The sequence below is a fragment of the Emydura macquarii genome, unplaced genomic scaffold, assembly GCF_026122565.2.
Source record: "Emydura macquarii macquarii isolate MOO-44397 ecotype Brisbane River unplaced genomic scaffold, CSIRO-AGI_Emac_v2 contig_2863, whole genome shotgun sequence".
In the NCBI taxonomy this organism is placed as follows: domain Eukaryota; kingdom Metazoa; phylum Chordata; order Testudines; family Chelidae; genus Emydura; species Emydura macquarii.
This window is the reverse complement of record NW_027133000.1, coordinates 334,728-355,926: the sequence shown is the minus strand read 5'-3', so window position 1 is coordinate 355,926 and position 21,199 is coordinate 334,728. Positions and strand designations below refer to the sequence as shown.

The 21,199-nt window shown below is 37.3% G+C and overlaps 1 protein-coding gene across 1 annotated transcript in view; it reads left to right on the top strand.

Moving 5' to 3' along the window:
- The window catches only part of CENPE (centromere protein E), an 86,217-nt gene that overhangs the window by 23,359 nt on the left and 41,659 nt on the right, over nt 1-21,199 (top strand). The window contains exons 13-28 of the mRNA XM_067568252.1: nt 651-809; nt 1,486-1,630; nt 2,744-2,835; nt 3,186-3,242; nt 3,323-3,490; nt 6,372-6,446; nt 6,658-6,780; nt 7,189-7,323; nt 8,125-8,302; nt 8,866-9,020; nt 10,411-10,725; nt 12,392-12,703; nt 12,908-13,066; nt 14,234-14,446; nt 19,344-19,607; nt 19,745-19,903. Of these exons, the coding sequence (XP_067424353.1) occupies nt 651-809; nt 1,486-1,630; nt 2,744-2,835; nt 3,186-3,242; nt 3,323-3,490; nt 6,372-6,446; nt 6,658-6,780; nt 7,189-7,323; nt 8,125-8,302; nt 8,866-9,020; nt 10,411-10,725; nt 12,392-12,703; nt 12,908-13,066; nt 14,234-14,446; nt 19,344-19,607; nt 19,745-19,903 (2,709 nt within the window). The remainder of the gene's footprint in view (nt 1-650; nt 810-1,485; nt 1,631-2,743; nt 2,836-3,185; nt 3,243-3,322; nt 3,491-6,371; nt 6,447-6,657; nt 6,781-7,188; nt 7,324-8,124; nt 8,303-8,865; nt 9,021-10,410; nt 10,726-12,391; nt 12,704-12,907; nt 13,067-14,233; nt 14,447-19,343; nt 19,608-19,744; nt 19,904-21,199) is intronic.

The window sequence follows — 21,199 nt, the reverse complement described above, 5'->3', positions numbered from 1 at the left end:
TGGCTATAAGTTGACCAATGTTAGGTCCACTTATTTTTCTAGCGTAGACAAGGCCTAAATCTAAGTCCTCTGTTTTAAGTGACCCAAATTTTAAATCTTTACTGCTAGACCTGCAAAAGCATACAAAAGTCGTGCCCACTCTTTGCTGAGATGGTCAATTAATTTATTCTAAAGTTTTGAGGAAACAGTCCTATTTTTCTCCATGGCTGTGGTATCTAGAGCAGTCATGGTAGTGCCATGACATTAGTTCTCAGAGAAGGACTCTCCTGAAATGCCACTCTAAATTGTACAAGCTTATTCTTATGTAGCTGGTGTGATCTGGAACATCTCTATGGATATCTAACATTTTAATAATGGGTACGTCTTTCAGAAACATCTAGCTTAAGCTCTTATATTTAGTGTAATATACTTCTAGCATCTTAGGGAATGGGTTTCTTTGCAAGGAAACGCTTGGTTTCCCTGTTCAACTCTCATAAATATTAGACTTTAAAAAGTAAATTATAGGCAAAATTATTCCATCAAGAAAACTGACAAAATATATGGAAAGCTGTTCCAAGTTAGAGTTTAAAAAAAAAACTGGCTTACATGCTAATATTATGTATCTATATAAAAAAGGTTGTTACTCAAAGGACACTTTTTTTTAATGGTAGGTTTCTTTAAAGACTCGTGTCCATGCAATGGAGAAAGACCAACTGGCCCAGCTGCTGGAGGAAAAAGACTCTCTTCAGAAAGTACAGGAAAATAGGATACACAATTTAACTGAAATGCTTGTCACCTCCTCCTCATCTGCATCACCAAAAGTTCTTAAAGTAAGACTGAGTACTGTTCATGGTCACACAGGACAGCTGGAAAATATTGAGCTATAATGGGAGAAAATGTTTCATGTGTTTTCCTTTCATCTGTGAAATATAATGTAAAGTAGTCCTTTCTGTAAAGCTTATGACATGACTAATCTTTAGACTTTTGGTTGACACTTCAGGACAGTGTCAGGCTAGTTTGCTGGCCTCGCAGTAAACTAGCTGTAATAGGGTGCACAAGATGGACTAGTGAGTACAGCATAGGACTGGAATTCAGGAGAGTTGAATTCTAGACTTGGCTCTGTGGCCTCTGCCATAAGAATTTATCCAAATCTAGGCAAGTTACACAATCTCTTCCTCAGTTTTCTTGTCTGTAAAATGAGGATAATTTTTTTGAAGTAATAGGGTTGTTGTGAGGTTCAATCTATTGTCTGTAATAGATTTTGAGATCTGTTCCGTGCCATACTTAATTAGCAGTAGTTTTGTGGAAAACAAACTATGTTCAGCTGAACCTCAGTTGTAATAAAACTGCAGTACAAACAAAATATCATCCCGTCTAGTTAGTTATCTGCTTGTACTGCTATGGGAACAAGATGTAAAATGAAAGAAAGTTATCTTTTATATTAATGTTTCACTTGACTCTTATTGTTCTAACATGACTTTGTTTGTGCACTCTCACCTTTCTAAGGCCAAAAGGAAAAGAAGAGTTACTTGGGCCCCTGGGAAAATAAATCAAGACAATCTCAGCTATTTTGCAACTTTCGAAAAGCTAAAGCCAACTGATGCTAAAAAAATGAAATCTTCTCCATCTCTGGAAACTCTGGCAGAGGATTGTGAGTACATGTTTGAGGAGAAGACATTAACAAGGAAACTTCAGTTAGAAAGTGCTCACTGATTATCCAAATAAAGACCTTGAGATGGGGACAGATCTATCCCATATAAATGTAGCTTGGAGTAAATAAATTTACTGTTACCATAGCAGCTATACTGGATGGTACAGTACAAATGAGAGTTAAAATAGAGATATTGCGTGTGAATAATAGCCAACTAGAAGACTTGCTTCTAGGTTTTCTGACAAAGGAGTCAAAACAGCACTCCAATGGGGCAAATAAAAGGTAAATGTAACCAAACGGGCTCACATATTTGACTCTAAGGAAACTCTTTAGTTCTGTCTCAGATTTTTACTTGCTAGCTACTTCAGACAAAGGGTAAAAACCTAGACCCATGAAAGAAAATGCACCCAAAAAAACTATATATTTTAGGTACTAACTAATCATTCTTTACAACACAGGCCACATTCCAAATGGCTGAGGTTTTTTTTTTTTTTTTTTTTTTTTTTTTTTTAAATCTAAACATATTAGCAGGAATAGGTGAGTCTGTTGTCAAAATAATCAGAACCACAGTGGTCAAAAAACCATAAGCCTCATTAGAAGGGCAGAGGTTCACCCCTTTCTTCCCCCAGCTCAGATCTTCTGGTGAAGGATATACAGGAATACTTGGACAGAGTTGTTACTGAAGTAGAACATCTTCTGTCCTGCTTACCCACTCCCCCCAAAAATCCCTTCTAAGATGAGCAAACCATTTTTCAAATACAGAATTATTTTCTCCCTTGGGTTTCATCTAAAGGCAGTATTTTTCCTTACCTGTAAATCTTGTCACTTCGTAATAAAATCCATCAATCTGGATTGTCCTCTCCTTATGTTAATAAGTGTTTGCTTATAGGATGTTGAGTGTTGAAGATTCAACTTTGGCATAATTCCAGCCCATATATTGAAGGATCATATAGGAGCCAAAATTTCTATCCAGTTAGCAGTATCTGAAGATATGGCTACTCAATAATTGGTTATGAACTGATGGAATCCTTTTTGTGAGAAAACAAATTTTACCATCATGGACAAGTTTCTGTGTTGTTGGGTTTTTTTAATGCGCCTTTCTTTCTTTTTTAGCTATGTCTTTAGAGAATTCTGAATGTGATTATATATGTCCGCCTACCCCTGATGCAGAATCAGAATGGAATTCTGGAGCTAATCTGAACGTGGTAATTTTCAAGATTGATTATTTAATACAAGATCATATGTAACTGAGGGAATTTTGTTTTTATAACTTTTCAGTCTCCAATCTGATCTGGCCATGCTGACCTATTGTACAAAGTCAAATATGCTTCTTTTATCTCAAAACATTATACTAACCAACGTTATAATAGTCTTCTTAGCAGCCTTCATAGTGTGCTTGTTAAAAAGAAATGAACCCTCAAATTAAAATGTATTTTAACTCTGGATACTCATACTGTACTAATTTTTTTAAAATCTTGTAAATGTTGTAAAATGTAAATTTTTAAAAAATCTTGGATCTTGTAAAATGGCTAGCAGAAAGCATTTCTTTTTCTAGACTCAAAAAGACTTTGCAGATTCTGTCCAACTCTGTGAAACACTAGCTCTAGAAAAGGTAGGTCAGCTCAGTGTCCTATAGAAATTAGCTTAAAATGCAAGTAAACCCTCTTATAACACATCACCCTTCCTTTTTAGGATATTGCTGTAGATGAGGTGAATGTCCTGCAAGCTAACGTTGACGCTCTAGTAGTAGAAAATGAACAGCTGAAATTGGAGATGAGTGAACTGAAGGAGAAGCTGAAGGAAAAGATAGAAACAGATGAATTTGAGGCACTGGAAAAACAAACTCAAAAAGATCATGAGGTAAGTTATTGAAATACAAAGTTACTGCCCAATAAGACTTCTCTGGAAAATGAAGGAAAGTCTATTGTTAGAAAAGTGTGTAAAATAGGAGCTTATTCCAAAAACAGGCATGACTTTAGAAAGTCACATTGACTCCCAAGGAGGCATGAACACAAAATTGCAGTATGTGTCCAGACTAGTTGAGCAGTTGTAGAATTTGGATTCTAGGTCATGGAGAGTAACATGCTCCAGTTTTGTGACTGACTCAATATGCAGACAAGCTTGGGGTTGCACTTCTTAACTGAATTTCAGCTAAATAAGTTGTTTGTTACATAGATGTAACTTGGATAAAAACTCACTACTCTGCATTTCACGTTATTTTGGGTTTTGTCAAAGAGTGTTGTTGTCATTAAAGTTAGTAAACAGTGCTTTCTAAACATTGATGGTTTAATAAAGTTAAATATTTAACTCAAACATATTGAACAGAAGCTTTTGCTTTAGTGTACTCCTAAATGCACCACTTGTGTAGGTCTGACATTTATAACAATTCACAAAACAAGATTTGAATAAAATACTATTGTGAGCCTTGGTAATAATATCTGTGGAACATTGAAATGCTTGTTTTTGCTGCATGATGCTATGGTGATGGGAAGCAAAGAAATCTAAGAAAAATAATTCTATGTACTAGGAAATGATGTAGCATAGAAGCGTCTGGCTTCCAATTCCCAGTAAGTTATGAAAATATAAAACCCTATGCAAAAGTAAAATCTTGCGTGATGCTTGCCAGCTGACTACCGTTGACTGCAAATAAAAGCATCATTCATCTTTGTTTCAGGCTTATTTTGACAGTTGTAAAACAAGCTGTGAGGATTTTATTTCTTTGTTTATTGAGGTGAACAATTTGTGGTTGGGAGGAGAGAGGGAAGATTGGACTGCTCATTTACAGTAAATTGTGGTTGCTACAAGAACTGCATTTTCTCTTAAAGATGCTGAAGTAGCTTTTACTAAATAAAGTGTGAACCAATGCTGTCATGGTGGACTTTTTGAGGAAACAGTCTCCATATCTAAACTTTTCCCAAATTCCATAGCTTTTTGTGCTAATACATACAAGGTGGGAATGGAGACTAGCTAGTTTTGCTGTCCAAGCAAGTTGAGTGAAATGCAAAAAGTTAAAATACATTAAGTGTAAAACAACCTAGACTTTAGATTTATAAAGTTACACAGATAGTGTAAAGACTTATCGTGACAATACAAATTTGCTCTAAGGGGGAAATGATGCTTTCCAGTAAACAGGCTTTTTGCAGGAGTTCCAATAGCAGGTGTTGGATTGCCCCCCGAAGTACCCTATCTAAAAGCAGAGCATGCAGTATCTTTGCCACTTTTCATGGTTTGTGCTCCTGTATGTTCCCTCTGAAAGTGAGATGAGGTTTTAAAACACAGACTCAGTTGGGAAGTCAATAGCAGCTCTTTACCTGCTATCTTGTCCCTGCTCCTTATAATTGTAGTGGAAGTGATGCAGCTTTTCACCCTTGCTTAATTTTTTCTAATTCACTGGTTACCCACAAACAATTCTAATTAGTAAACTGCATTATTTGTATAACTGCTAACAGTCTAAGGACCAAGTGGTGACATAAGGCATGATGCTAAGGCTCCATCCATTTCCCCACCTATTTGCTCCCATGGAGTGGGTAAACAGATGAGTAACTTCCTTACTCCTATGTTCTTGAATCAAAATCTAGGACGCTCATCTAGAGACCTCAAGAGTCTTTTCTACCTTTTCGCTATAGTCTAGCCCTATCCTAAAAGGTTTAGTTAAATGCATGGTTCTCCTGGTCAGATGGCTAGTATTACCTATCCATTTAGTTGTAACTAACTTAATCTGAAACTGATATTTAATAAGTCTTTTCAACTGTTGGTTGTCCATTAATATTTTTTGTTTATTAATGAAAGACATACAATCATTCAAATGAGCTTTTATTTAATAAATTGCTGTGTGGATTGCTCTTCTGAATGTTTATATCCCTGCAAACATCCATAAATTGTAGGAATCCCAATGTTTTAACTGGCAATCTTTGTTGTTTTGCACGGTTTTTGTAATGGTTGAAGATGGGGTGGTGGGGTAATGATGATGATAGGGAAAACAGTATCTAACCAAACTTTTCCACTAACCTATTTTGTGAGCTCCATGACCTATTTAGTTATGCTTTAATGTTTAACCCTCTAAATGGCATCAGTCACTATTGATATTGATACACTATATCCTCCACAACCATCTGCTGATCTTACCTGTTGAATGTCAGCAGCTTTTAATAGGCACTCTGTTGTAAAGGTTTAATATAATTAGGAGGTTTTATAAAGAAAAAAGGGAACTTTAGGAAAGGCGAGTGATGTTAACCTTAAATAAATGCATAACTTAAACTGTATCTCTCATGGCCCTCATTTCAAAAGATAGACTCCTTTTATCTTAAGAGTTTCTAGATGGTATCCCTTCACTCTTACTGATAAATTGATTACATCAGAAATAAAATCATGCAACTGAGCTTATAGAAAAATTACTTAACCCAAATAATTGAATTTCACTTTTAAGTTTCCTGCATGAATCATTTATTTTGCATCATATTGCATCCCATGTTTGGGCTATGGCAGGTTGAGATATGCTGAAATCCTTGGTAAACTTTTGGAAAGCTGCAGTAAAGGGCTTTGACTTCATGCAACTTTTCTTTCTGCCTTAAAACAGATATAGTGACTTGTTTCTTAGCTATAGTAAATGACATCATATTGTCTTGCCAAACCGCAGGGGAAATTTAAGGTAGATCTTGCTTACTTTCATGGTGATGGTAATAAAATTAATGGATGGGTGCTTTCTAACGTCATCTGCAATTTTGCTTCAATTGCTCCACAGATACAACTAATGCATGAAATTACCAACTTACAGAATATAGTTAAAAATGCTGAAGTATACAATGAAGAACTGGAGGTGAGCTTGTCTGATGATCTTGCATGTAACAAAATTGGATGGCTATACTGAATGAAATACATAATTTTGTATACATCAGATCTTAAATACTGATCAGTTTTATTTATGTGTAAGTGTTTATAATTGTTTTTTGTTAGTGAAGTTACTTGTAAAACCAAATTGGATGCTTAAATTGTCCATTTGCTAATGCTGCTTTTCTCTAACTCTTTAGACTGAACTAAAATCAAAATTGGAACAGCTTACAAGAAAAGAAAATGAAGTAAAGGATTTGCAGAAATGTGTGGAAGAACTACAAAAGGCAGGAATGGGGAAAAAAGATGTGTCTTTTTCAATGGTAAACTTGAGTTCTCCTCTGATTTTAGAGCTTATTCAGTTATAATTGGAAAGCCAGAGAGAAGAATAAACAAAAGCTTAGAAAAGCTACTGTACAATATCTGATTATTATGCTGAATACTTATTACTTGTCAACAGATCTGAATTTTTGCAGGGCAAATGCAATTCAGATTGCATATATCAGTAAATGTATCTAAGGCAGATTACTAGAAATACTGCTGTGTGGTCTACTTTTCTCAGGAAAAGTTTCCTGCTACTATGGCACGTAAACGCAACATGCTCTCTAGGTATCTTTTAAAACCAGTATGAAAGTTATTTTGGCTGCATGGGAATCCTAACAAGATCATACCTGCTTTATCATAGAGTTTCTAGTTATGTTTGTGTTTTGATATCTGTCTCATTCTTACAGGGAGACTCTGATAAACTACTTGATGAAATTCAACAAATGAGTAAGTCTCTCATTGATACAGAAACTGTAGCCCTGGATGCCAAGAAAGAATCTGCCTTTCTCAGAAGTGAAAATCTAGAGCTAAAAGAGAAAATGGCAAGTAATTTATTATTTCAACCTCGGTGATCTGCTTTTCGCTGTATAAGAAACTATTATACAGACTCTCCTTATTCCAAACTAGGAAGCAAACCTGGGAAGACAAAACTCTGGGGCTGGTGGAAAGTTAAGTTTCCACTTAGTCTCACTCATACTTGTTTTTTATAATCATGGGGCTCCTAAACAGTAGGGCTTCAGGAACAATTTGACTAAAGAGAAGAGAGAGTCATGACATGCTGGGGTTGGATGGATGTTCCATGCTTGGGAGCAGCATGAAAGAAAGCAAAAGAACAGGAATGGAAGAAGGAAGCAAGAGGGCATTGAGGCTGGCATTATTGGTGGAGAAAAGGGGGGAATATAAGTAGGTGAAGTCAGAGGTGTAAGATTTGAAAGTGAGAATAGGGACAAGATACAATAGGGGACAGGATAAACAAATGGAGTGACTTCAAAGGGGAGTGATGTGGTCTGGGCCTGAAAGATCAATCTGCTCAGAATGCTATAGAGAAAGTTAAGGGGACTGATTCAAGTATCAAGCTGGAGAGGAGACTACAGAAATCCAGATGGAAAGCAAGGGGTAGTAGTTGATATATAAAGAAAGACTGAATATATGTTGAGTTGATGAAGAAACAAGACTTTAATGACCAGCTAGATATGTAGGGAGAAATTAAAGATAATACTGGGACAATTCTGAGAAATCAGGAAGATGGTAGTATTGTCAACAGCAGTGGTGAAAGAAGGATTGCTTAGTTTACTTTGTCACAGTGCTTCTGTGTTTAGGATAATTTTACTCTTTTCATACAGAATGAACTCTTAAATGATTATAAGCTAATGGAAAAGGATGTTCAGTTGTATCAAAGTCAATTAGAAGCAGGAAAAGTGAGCTACAAAAAAATGCAAACTGATTTACAGAGAGAGTTACAATCTGCCTTTCAAGAAAACATAAAGCTAACCTCGCTCTTGGAGGGTAAAACTCCAAAAGGTACTGTTACAAGAAACATATTCTGAATTACTTTGTAGATCTCATAATGTTCATAATGTTTTGACATATTAATCTATAAGTGTACATTAATAGTTTGGGAGATTTTTGAGGGTTGGGGGAGGTGTAGAGCAAGACCTATTAAGCTTTATGTCCTTCAAGCATTTGGAAGATTCATTGTTCACCAGTTTGGGATCTATCTTTCTTCTGATACACATCAACTGCTTAAAATATTCCTATGTTCAGTTTTGTTCAGTCACACTTCATGTGACAGTTATGTACTACAATAAACAGTTAAGTTACAAAGTTTTTATATTTGTGAGAAATTGTTTTACAATAATCTGGGATTAATCCAAACAAATAGTGATAAAATAACTAATTGGCAACCTGACCTCCTCTTCATTGTCAACAAGCCTCAATTTAATCAGTCCAAAAAGTAAATCTGTTAAAACGTGGTATTCTCTCAACTGACGTGTGTATCTTCTGCCAGTTAAACTATCAAAGTGGATCTCTTTCTCCCTCTTCTTTGGTGCTTTTTATTAATCTAAAACTTTTCAAATCTTTAGATTTTTCATCTCTTGTGGAATTGGAAAGAAAGACAACCAATTTAAAAAATGAATTGGAAAAAGTGCTAGAAGAGAACACAGCTTTACGAAAGGAAGTAGATACATCATCAGAATTCAAATCTTTACATGATAAAGTTGAAATATTGCAGCAACAGGTAAAAATTCAAAATTGCTTGCTCTAATAGGCTGATTTTACGAAGGCCTTACACTAACTTGATAGTATTTGCCTGTATGTAATCTCCCAGACAAAAAAATGTGGTGAAGGGAATGAGAGCATGCATATAGTCCATTTTATGGAAGCTATGAAGTGTGTAACCGCACCTATTACCATGTATTTTTTCTCTTAAGCTCTTTAACCAGTAACAGGTCATCTGTACATGCGTGCTGCTGCTTAAGTGATCTGCAAATATTTTTAAAACGTTAAGTATCTGCTGATTGCCCTGCCCCCCCCCCATATGCACTATCTTTGTGCATATGAAACTCTCTTTAGGAAGGCTCTTAAACTTAAGACAAGCCTTACTTTTTTAGATATTTTCTTAATATTTATACTGAATTTTAGAGGCTTGGTATATTGATGGAAGGCTACTGTATATCCAGTCATACTGTCAGAAGCAATCAACTGATAACTTTGCAATAAAGCAATCAAACTGATAACTTTTGGGTTTTTTCAAATTATTTAATGTTTAAATTTCAAAACTTAAATGTGAAGTCATCCAGTTTTTTTCCAAGTTCTAAAACACGTTTTAGTGATTTGTGTAATACTTAAAACCATGGGGATTGCTTAATCCCACTTAGAAGTAACCACTCCAGGTCATGGTTGAGGTGGGATTTGGAGCTTTGGCTTAGTACCCTAAACATAAACTTCTCATTCATGACCTTGAACAAGATTCCACTAACTTAGATAGGAATGAAATATTTAATTTTGAAGTTAAAGCAAAGTATTTGTGCACTTGCCTAAACTTCCTTTATATATAGTTTAAGGAATTTATTTTACACAGCTTTTATACGGACTTCTTTGTCTTCAAACACTTACTAAAATTACTTGCCAAAGTATGCACGTAAAATATCCAAGACAAATTACCTCCCTAGAATCCTGATCACACTCTCCCACCCCAAAAAGTCTTCAAACTTTAATAGCACAGTGGTTACCAAAAAGTCCTCCAAATTAGAGAATAACAATAGGCTACTGTACTCATGAGACAGATTTTATAGGTACCTCTTCAACAAAATATCTTCCTAATTAAGAATATCAGCCTAAGTTTCTTAAAGATATCTTAAAGATTTTTTTTTTTTAAATGAGTGGTTCACAGGGACAGCCCTAGGAATTTATAAGGGGCTAGAGAAGGTAGTTCAAAGCTTCAGGTGTTAGACCCCATTCTTGTATGTATTTTCTCTTTTAGTTTGGTTGTTGCCTGGGCAAAATGTAGTTTCATATCCACTTACTGATCTGATACAGCTTTCATCAGCCTACTTTCATTTCTTGCCTTTCCATATGGACATATAACTACTATAGAACATGCACTAATATTCCAGTTCCCTTGGCAGATATTTGAGAAATCAGAGGAGCTGCATTTACTAACATCAGAAAGAGAAAAGCTGTTCTCTGAAGTGGCTGATAAGGAGGCTAGACTTCAAGGCATGACTGAAGAAATCAGAAAATCAAAAGAAGACCTAGCAAGTACTCAACTGAAGTATGAAAAGGCTGAAAAGGAGTACCTAGAGCTCAAACACCACCATGAAGAACTTGAGCAAAAATGGTTGGCTGCATCTGAAGAAAGTGAGCAAATGAAACACCAAGTAGAATACCTGAATGATGAAGCCCAAAAGCTTAAAACAACTGTGAACAATGTGAGACTAGAGGTTAGTGTCTTCCACCTGTATATGGAATAGTCACAGAGCAACTTATTCATCATAAAGTCCTCCTTGAGAAACTGTCTTAGACTGAAATTGCATAATCTGTGGCAAAAGATTCTGTAATAATTGGGTATTTCACAAAGGCCTTTACTACACCTTGCCTGCTGACATTGTGGCTGTTTTTGAAGGCCAAAATTGGATAAAAGAGATGTATTAATCTAGAAAATATTTTCTTACTAACTGAAGGCATACCAGATAGTGTATTGTGATCAATAGACAAGGTGTTTTGGTTTGAAATATGTGTAGTTTTTTCTTTTGTTTACCTAGGAACAATTTGGATTTTTCTCCTAAACACTCCATACAGATGCTTGTTTGTTTTTAAAAGAATCATCAGGCTTGAGTACTTTTCTCCCTTCCCCAAACAAGTTCTGCAGCTATCTGGGAAGTAGGGTAAAACATTTTCCTTTCCTCTCCCTCACATCTGAGTTTGTGCACAGTGTGAGGGGCAGAAAATGAACTTGCTAAAGGTTTACTACTATAGCCTATCAATTTACTGAACTCCTCACCTTTTTATACAAACAATCTTGCAAGGATTTGATCCAAGCAGGATTAGCCATTGAAGCCACCTGACTGATAAACCAGGTTGAGTGAAATGGAGCAGCTGAAAGAGAAATTAAAATCTAATGAATCTAGAATGGAGGCTGAGGAAATGGAGAATAAGTTCATGAAAAGATAAGTGTGCATTGGTGCAGCTTACCAATGCCAGTGCACGGGTACTCACATGTATGTGTCGTATCCCCATGATTTTAGCACTTTGATAGTATTTCATGGTAAATGGATTTTTTTTATTACATATTAACACTCCGTAAACCCTCACTAAAAAAGCAGTCTGGACATGAATGTCCCATTGAAGTTTAATGGGAAGAATTGGGCCATAGAACTATGATATCACACAGAACAGATCATTGAATGGCAGAGACAAAACATCTGCTTCCTCCTTCATGTTGTCTACTCTTCTTCACATCCCTTCCCCCAGTCCTTCCTTTAAAATATTTTCACCTTAACCTGTCTACACAGTGAGGTTAATCTTGCAATATGCTGAGTAGTTGTCCCCCATCCTCCTTCCTGTAACCTGACTCCCACCAAAGTTGATAAGAGTGGAGTTGGCTTAGCTCCTCACAGGAGCAGGCCTCTAACTGCTAAACATTTGGTTTTTGTTTAATTAAAAAAAAATAGAAGCTAATGTTTCAAACTTGAGAATTAGTACATGCTTTAGTGCCCACTATAACTAAAATCTTTATATATTGTACTGCCAAATGCATGCAATCATAGAAAGAGGGGGAATTTTGCCAAAAGAGTGGTCAGTGGCATAAAAAGATACATAAAGATTTTAGATGTAATCTCTATATAGCCAAAAAAAACCCTCTGACTAATGTATCCATACACCATACCCTTGGGCTTCTGGCACTGAAACTGAGTCATGGTGTCATGCATAAGAATGCATTTTTTATTTAGATGTAATCCAGGAATTAGGATGGACAGGTTGCAATGTCAGTTAATGAAAGTTACACTCTTTATTAAAAGGCAAATATGCATGGGTTTAGAAGAACGTATTTGAACACCCTATCTAACTCCATTATAAACTTTAATATGCTTGGACTTTCTCACAAAGCTCTCCAGCAAGATCCAAGAATTGCAAGAAAAGACGGCTGAACAGGAACAACTTCTTGGTGTGAAAGAAGAGCTCAATCAAGCTCAGCAGAGGTTGAGTGAAATGGAGCAACTGAAAGAGAAATTAAAATCTAATGAATCTAGAATGGAGGCCGAGGAAATGGAGAAACTGGCAATTGCTCAGAAACTCCAGGAAAATCAAGAAGAGATCAGAATTCTAATTCAGGAAAGAGATGACCTGAAGCAAAAACAAGAAACTCTTCAAAGTGAGACAGACCAACTCAAGGAAGATATACAAGAGACAATTACAATGGTGAGAAACTGCTGTTAATCAAAATGAATGATCATGTGGCAGAGGGGGAACACTATAAAAATGCCTATAAATAGTATTGAAAGATAAGAAATGGTGGAGTATAAGGTGGAGAAGTAACCTGTAATAAAACCTCTTCCAATAGAATAGTTACTGATGTGGGCATTAGTTTGTTTTGAAACGTATAATTCTCCTCTTATATTAAAGAATATCCTGGCACACGAAGAACTGAGAAATGCTCAAAGCTCTCTCAAGCAGCACCAGAAAACTATTGAGGAGTTGGAGAAAAATATTTCTGAGAAAAGATCTGAGATTCTAAATGTTCAAGATACTCTAGGAGAAACTGTTGGTGAGCTAGAGCTCAAGGTAAGATGTCAAATCAGAATTTGAAAATAACATCTTGGTTTAAAATTTTAGATCTGTGAAAATAGGCCCTCAAAGGCCATTTTGCACAACCTCATCAGCTTAACCATTATCCTTCAAACATTCTATTCGGTAACTGGGATCAAGAAGGGAGCTCCCTCTAGTAGCTGTACCTCTAGCATTTGCTCCTTTAGCTCTTCCCATATTGCTTCAAACCATCAGATATCATCTAATTAGTCTTGGCATTTTAGGGATGTCTGTCAAATACTTTTTGAAGTTCTTTTGCCTCAGGTGCTTGGGCACTTAGCCACAGCACTGCAGCACCAGTTTCAATGACAGCATGTCTGCTACATTGATGCACACCAGGTGCCTCCATTTGCTAGTATTTCAGTGCCAGTCTCGGTGTTTGGATAGCATGTCTGCACCTGCTTTGCCTCATTATCTTTATCTAGTATTTGTCTTAAGTCAGTATATGTGTTGTTGGTATTTTGGTAACAGGTTGATGGGCTGGAGGTTGATTGGGTGTGGGAGGGGCTCCTGGCTCCTTTGAGTTACCAACTCCATGTCCCAAAGTTCTTGCTAGGGACGGGAGGGGGCACAAGGTGCATGTGTGATATGAAAATATTGGGGCTATGGGAGGTCAGAAGGATTCCCACTCTCCAGCAGTAGCTTGGTCCAATATCCCTTCTTTCTTGAGCTGCTGGAGCAACTGACAAGGGAGAAGATCCAAGGATTACATGGTGCATCATCCCACAAACTCCAGAAAGAGTTTGTTGGGGGATTCAGCAGCAGAGTTATCCCTGAAGTAGAGTCCACAGCAATGACAAGTAAAGCTGCCTGAGCTGAGCCAGCTGCTGTCAGTTGGAGCAGAGCAAGCTGAAAACGTTACAGCTAAACGTTGGGTTTTGGATCAGGCATGTATGAGCAAGCCACTGCACTGCTTGAAGATACTGTAATAGGACTTGTTAGCTATATTGTGAGGTAAGGATTTGGCAGGTGGTTGAGTAAATGAGGTGTAAAAGAAGGTTGGTCCAGGTCTTTTTATCATTCCTTGGGGTCAAATTCCTGCCTTGGTGTGAAATAGCAGAGTGATTCAATGTCATGCACGTTTAATTTTTGCCTGTAAGGTTTTGAGTGAATGCTATCCTATTGGATATCCTGTCTTTGTAGATATTGCAGCTAACTGAGGAACTAAAACAGGTCACTTTACAGAAAGACCAACTCCTTGAAGAAAAAGTTAATATTAAACACCAGGAAGAAAGTGATCAACTTCCTTTGCTAAAGGAACAAATTTTGTCTCTTGCCCAAGAAAAGACTGCATTGCAGCAAAAACTGGAGACTCTGCAAACGGAGAAGGAACAGTGTGAGAAATGCACTTCGCTGGTAACTATTGAGCAGTCTGATTTCCTAATAGCTAAATTAGGAAAATTGGTTAACATTTGATATTATTTAATCTTCCATTTGAAGAGTAATAACAGCATTCATACTCAAGATATTTTTCTCCTTCTAAAGTAGTTAACTGTTCTCCAAGTGATTGTGCACATAGAATCTTAGGACTGGAAGGGACATTGAGAGGTTGTCTAGTCCAGTCCCCTGCACATATGGCAGGACTACGTATTAGCTAGACTATCCCTGACAGGTGTTTGTCTAACCTGCTCTTAAAAGTACATTCCAGTATAGATGTATGTGTGCCCAATGCCATCACGTCAAAGGTTTGCCAGCAACACTTCTATGCAACACATGTGCCCCTGCTCTACTCATGTGCCAAGGCAATGGCATAAAAGGGACATGTCTGCAATCTCCCTCTGTTTCTTCTCACCACTCGTGGTGAGAGTTAGAGCTCCCAGGAACTTTTGCTTTGGTTCACCAGCTTTCAGTTAATCTTGTTTTGTGTATAATTAGTTCAGTATTATCAATTATCAAAGTTAGTTTAAGTAGTCTGGTGTATTTGGTATGAAAAAATCCCCAGGCTTTAAGCAGCATGCCCATGTGTGTGGTCCCTGTCACATATAGGCACAGAAGCTGCTTATTTGTCTAGGAGAGGGAGATAGGCCTTATTTGTACCTCCTTCCCTACCAGAACTTAAAAACAGAGGGATTTCCACCTCAGAGTTCATCTTATGAAGGGGGCAACACATCTCTCTTCAGAACCAGACCCTGATCATGAAAAGACTAACTCAAGAGTGCCCCTGCAGCTGCTCTAGATTCAAAGCACAAATGTGGATACAAATGCTGCTTTTCATCCTGCTCAGTGGCCTCCTCAAAGTGCTCCAACTCAATATCCTCAACATCCATTCTAACAGGCAATCAAAAACTCAGTCTTCACCTCATAAGAAGGCTTCCAGTAAGTCTTTTGGTGCAGAATGGAGACCTTCTCATAGGCATAGGCACTCACTAGCTCTACCTGAGGCAACACCATATACTCTTCCTCCTTCGGTGGCTGTTGAGACTGGTGTCCTCACCTTTACAAGGTCCCTCTTCTTTAGCACCGCCACTTGAGACGCTGTCCACACAGCTGTCACTGTCAGTTGAACACCTACCTATCTCAGTGCTTCTAACTTCACAGGCCTTACGGAATGTGACGGATCTCCTGTGTCTTCCCTTACTGCTGTTGCTCCAGCATTGGCAGTACAGTGTGTCTGGCACTGACAGCACTGTCAGTGTTCTCAACATCATTTGTAGGGACAGTTCAGTCCTTTATGCTGGCAGTGCCAGCTCCAATCGCCTCGCTGACATTCCAGCCACCTTGTCCATTGGTTTTGTTGGATGCTTCTAAAGCTCCCTGAGCTTCAGAACCAGAGCTCTAGCTTGAGCCACAAATTCAAATCGCTGACTATACAGCTATTTTAGAGCACTAGTACAAGCCCTGCTAACCCAAGTCTATCAGCCCAGGCTGTGAAGCTTGCTCCCATGGCCTTCAAAATGCTGTACAAAATACTACCTATGGCCAGGCAAGTAGACTTTGATTTCTTTACTCCAGACTTCTTGGTTGTCATGGCTGATAATGAGTGTTCTAAACAATCTCATCCTAGAGCCACTCCCAAGGAGAAGGAGTTTGAGATTAGAGTTATATGGCAAGAAGGCCTACTTCACTGCTGCTCTTCAAAAGAGGATAGTTAACTACCAGCAGCTTTTGTATAAATATACTTCTATTTTTTCAGCAATTTCCAAATTTACTAACAAATTGTCTGAAGAGTATAGGGAACAGTTCCTGGCTCTGGTTTCTATAGGACACCTCACAGTTAAAAAATCACTCCACTTGCCCATCGATGCTGCTGACATGGTTTCATGTTGCATGGCTATTGCCATCTCCATGAGATGCTGCTCTTGGATTCAGTCTTCTGGCATTCTAAAGGAGCTGCAAAATACAACTGAAAATTTGTCTTTTGAAGGATCTAAGTTATCTCAGAAAACAGATGACACCATGTGTACCTTAAAAGCTCCCATGTGACTCTCCATCCTTTGTTGTTGAGGTGCAGACCTCCAATAAGGAATCAGTTTGGACCTTCACCTTAGTTCAGAGCCTCCTTTCAGTAGAGGTCACAGGATACCGCTAAGAGACGAGTTAGGCCTCCTCAATGTCACCAGGCAGCATCATCTTCAGCAGGCAATTCTCACCACACATTTTCTGCTTTGATGCAATAATTTTGACTGCTCAATTGAGGACAACATAACCACATCTCTTTCCTCTCTTAGGGAAGCCCCTATCCCTCTTCTAAGGTTCTTGGAAAGATTGTCAGACAAATGAGTGCTCAGCACAGGAATGGAGGGTATGTTATCCAATTCACCTCCCTCCCCTTTCCCAACCCACTTCCCCTGTCCCTTTTCACTGATCCATCTCATAAGACCATATTGCTTCACAAAGTGTGGTCTCTGACATTTGAAAGCATCAGAGGAGGTCTCTAGCCAGCTCAAGGGGAAAAGATTGTATTCTGGGTACTTCTTCGATCCCAAGAATGTGGTGGTTTTTCACCCTGTTTTAGACCTCAGAAAACTGAACTGTTTGATAAAAAAAAATCAGGTTCAGAATGGTCACGTTTGCTTCCATTATTCTTTTTCTAGAGACTATAGATTAGTGTGAAACACGTCATTTACAGTATACCTACTTTCACATGGCCAGGATATATCTTTGGTTCATAACAGGCACCACCCACTACCAATATGGTGTGATCCCCTTTGGATTATCATCAGCCATCAGCATGTTCACCATCTGCACAGCAGTAGTAGAACCACCAGCAATAGAGCACCATCTACACTGCCTGGGTATCCACGTATTTCCTTACCTGGATGATTGGCTAGTTTGTGGAAGATCAGGCAGCCAAGTCCAGCATAGTGTCTTCATCATCAGACAGCTGTTCTTCAAGGCCTGACACTGAATACAGACAAATCAAAATTACATCTGACATAGCAAGTAACTTTTATAGGAGCAGACCTCCATGCCACAGCTACCATGGCTTATCTTCCCCAGGACAGTTTCTAGTCCGTAGTTTTCCTAACACAAAGGCTTAAATCCAACCTTCAACCAACAATTTGTTCTTGTCTACAACTATTGGGTTACCCTCTTCATGCATGTACGTGACTCCGCATGCCAGATCTCACCTCAGATGTCTGCCAGTTTGACTCCATTCAGTGTATCAACCAAGCAGACATTCTCTGGATATGCTGACTTGAGTACCTGTGCAAGTTCTTCAATCTCTGAACTGGTGGTTGGACCCTCTGAATGTATGCAAAAGCATCCACTTTCAACCTCCCAAACCCACTATAATTCTGATTACAGACCAGTCCATCAAACTCTGAGAGGGTTATTTCTGCCAACTACAAATGCAAGCTCTTTGGTCACTTTAGAAGGTCTTTCTTCACATAAATGTGTTGGAGTTCTGAACTATTCATTGAGCCTGCAAGATATATATGTGCATTATCCGGAACCAAGTGGTTCAAGTTCTCACCTGAACAAGCAAGGTGCAAGATCATCTCAGCTGTGCCAAGAAGTGATCCACCTGTGGAAATCTGGGTAAGAAACAATGTCTTGCTAAAAGCTTTTTCACTTTCCAAGGATAAGAAGCACGATTATGGATTCCCTCAGCAGGGTCTCTATACCAGCTTGAATATCTCTTCCAGATATTCCACCAATAGGGTTTCCCATTAGTGACTTATTTGTGACTAATCTGAAGGACAGATGCAGAAAGCTTTTTGCTCCAGAGCAGACTGGGTTCTAAGACAGAGTGCTTGCCTTCTTATATCGTTGAACCAGTTTCTCTAAGTATTTCCCCTATCATTGGTCTATCCATAGTTCAGTAAGAGTCCAGCTGGCTTCCACCTCTACAGTACATCCATCAATGGTTTCCAGATTTCTAAAGGAAACTGCTAGCAAAAGTCTCTACTCAGGTGCTTTGGGCATGCATACCCCTACAGTGAAATGTGTAACAGTTACTGTGCAGTTAAGTAACCTTTTTTTTCAAATTCAAACAGTTATGTTAATTCTAATATTACAGTTCCTAACTCAAGGGATTTCCTAACTGTGATGTGGCTAGCTGAGTTTAGTAATTACTGTAAATGGTATTTTATCAGGAATAAGGATATGCTAATGCAAGTAACGGCAGTGGTGCCATAAATAATACAGCTCCCCTGTGCCACAGCTATATTATTCTGGCAGCATAGGAAATCTCACTAATATATTGATTTATAAACTTTAGCCATGCTACTTTTTTAGTGGGAGGTGGGAATGCTCAGCACTTCATAGATCTGGTTCTAAAAACAAAATGTATGCAGGCTTCAAGGGGAGTCCTTTTGAAAGTAATTCTTTGGCTCTCTTCGCTTCTAACGTCTATAATAAGATATTAGTAAATAATCCATTCTTATAACTCATCTTCTCTACAGTAAAGTATAAGTGGATGTGAATGAGATGCCATGTATATCATTTCCATCTCTGAGAGAGATGTAAATGTGGATGCAGTATTGCCAGAAATGCACAACCAGCCAACCTGTTTTTAAAAACTGTAATTTTAGATTCTTCTTTATGAAAGTCATCATAATAGAAAAACTTATCTGGTTTATGGATAAATGTCTTAAATCCTCTATTACCATTTATTTTTCCCTATGGAGTTAATATCTTTAAGAGATTCAAAATGTTGACTCTGGCATTGTCACATTCATTGTTATAAATAAAAGTTAAATAGTCCATAGAATATGTGCATATTAGAGTCTTTGACCTCTCTATATAAGTTAATTACTTTGACTTTTTTTTTCTTTTCTTTTTTTTTTTAATAAAAAAAATCAAACAGATCCAACAGCTGCAAGAAAAGTCTGCTGAGCAGGAACAACTGCTTGGCTTGAAGGAAGAGCTGAGACAGGCTCAAAAGAGGCTGCATGAAATGGAGGAATTGAAGTCCAATGAATCTATGAAAGAGTTTCCAGAGAGTGCTCAAAAACTTCATAACTGTCAGGAAACAAAAATAGCACAGGAAAGAGAGGATCTGAAAACACAAGAGACTCTCCAGAGTGAGAGGGACCAACTCAGAGAGACTATACAGGAAACAACCAGAATAGTAAGAAATATAGTCCAATTTTCAAACTGTATTAAAAGAATTAAAGTATCTTTATGAACATTAGGATAGTAATTTTTCTGAAAAGACACTTAACATTCACTTAAAACAAAACTTTGTTCATTGTCCTGTGTTTAAAGAATGAAGAGATGCAGGAAGAACTGAGAAATGCATATAGTTCTCTCAAACATCATCAGGAAACTATTGAGGAGTTGAAAAGAAATATTTCAGAGAAGGAAACTCAGCTCTCCAAAGTTCAAGAGATGCTAGGGAAAACAATTGATGATCTGAATCAGAAGGTCAGATGTAATTTAAAAATTTGTTTAACACTGGTTTCTGTGTTCTCTGAAGTCTTATATTTAGCAAATTTATGATGGGTATAATCCTAATTTCAATTTGTAACTTCACTAAAAAATGCCTTTGCCAATCATGGTACTCTCAGTGCTGTCTAACAAAACACAATACTTAAAACTATAAAAAGCAGTGAAAACCTAATATAACTAACCTTATAGCTGCAAACTAATGAGTGGGAATTGTAGTAAATAAATGTAATTTACAATTTTGGGGTGAAATCTTGGCTCCATATAAGTCAATGTTAAAACTCCTGTGGACTTCAATAAGGGCCTGGATTTCTCCCCTTAATATGTATGACAAGGCTTAGACTTCTTTTTAAAATCTCTGGAGGAAATGTCTGATGTAGTTGTAGAACAAATCCCTACATACTAGCAAATATTCTTTCAATGACTTAAATGTATTTCCCTTGTCTCAGTGCTTTTTGAGCCTCAAACACTAAGGCTACTGCAGACAAAATCCAAAATTTCTAGGGGCTTTTTAAATTCTGAGGCATAAGTCTATTGTGGGAATATAAAATCTGAATATTCACTGATCCATCCAAGCCTGTTTATAGTTTTACACTATACTGTCAGGCCTGGTGTTAAATATTTATTAGTAAATGTCAATAAACATCGATATTATTGTACAAAAAATAGTTTAATTCAACAAAAAAAAACTGTAGTAATCCAAATTTACAGTTAAGCAAAATAGGAAGAAGGCTGCATGAGAATTTATTGCTTTGATTTAAGGATATTTATTTGTATATTTTGATGTGATGTTCGCAACTTGTTTTTAATGGTGATAAACATTTAAATTTTTTTGAATCTCAATATCATTAAATTGTCTGACCCTCCCCACTATTGTCTGACACACACATCACAATTTCCTGAAACGATGAAAACTTGAATAGGTAAAAATTGAAAAAAGGCTTAATAAATGTTATCTGTCAAATATAAGAAATAAAAATTGAATTCTGCCAAATCCAATTATAAACTACTTTCATATGGCCATAAAATTGGACTGTTGATTTTTCCACCCATAAACTACTCAATGTAAGTCCTATTGGAATCTTTTATTGGGCTGTGATGTCTGTCAAATGCTGCTTTGTTTATTATCAAAGTTTAATAATAAAGGAAATGTCTCCTATTTTATGTGGCATAAAAGTACTATTGGTAATAACAAATCAGTGAATTTATAATTCCTATGAAGTGTGAACCAAACATGGATTTTGATAATTGAATCTGAACATTGTGTTTTTAAAA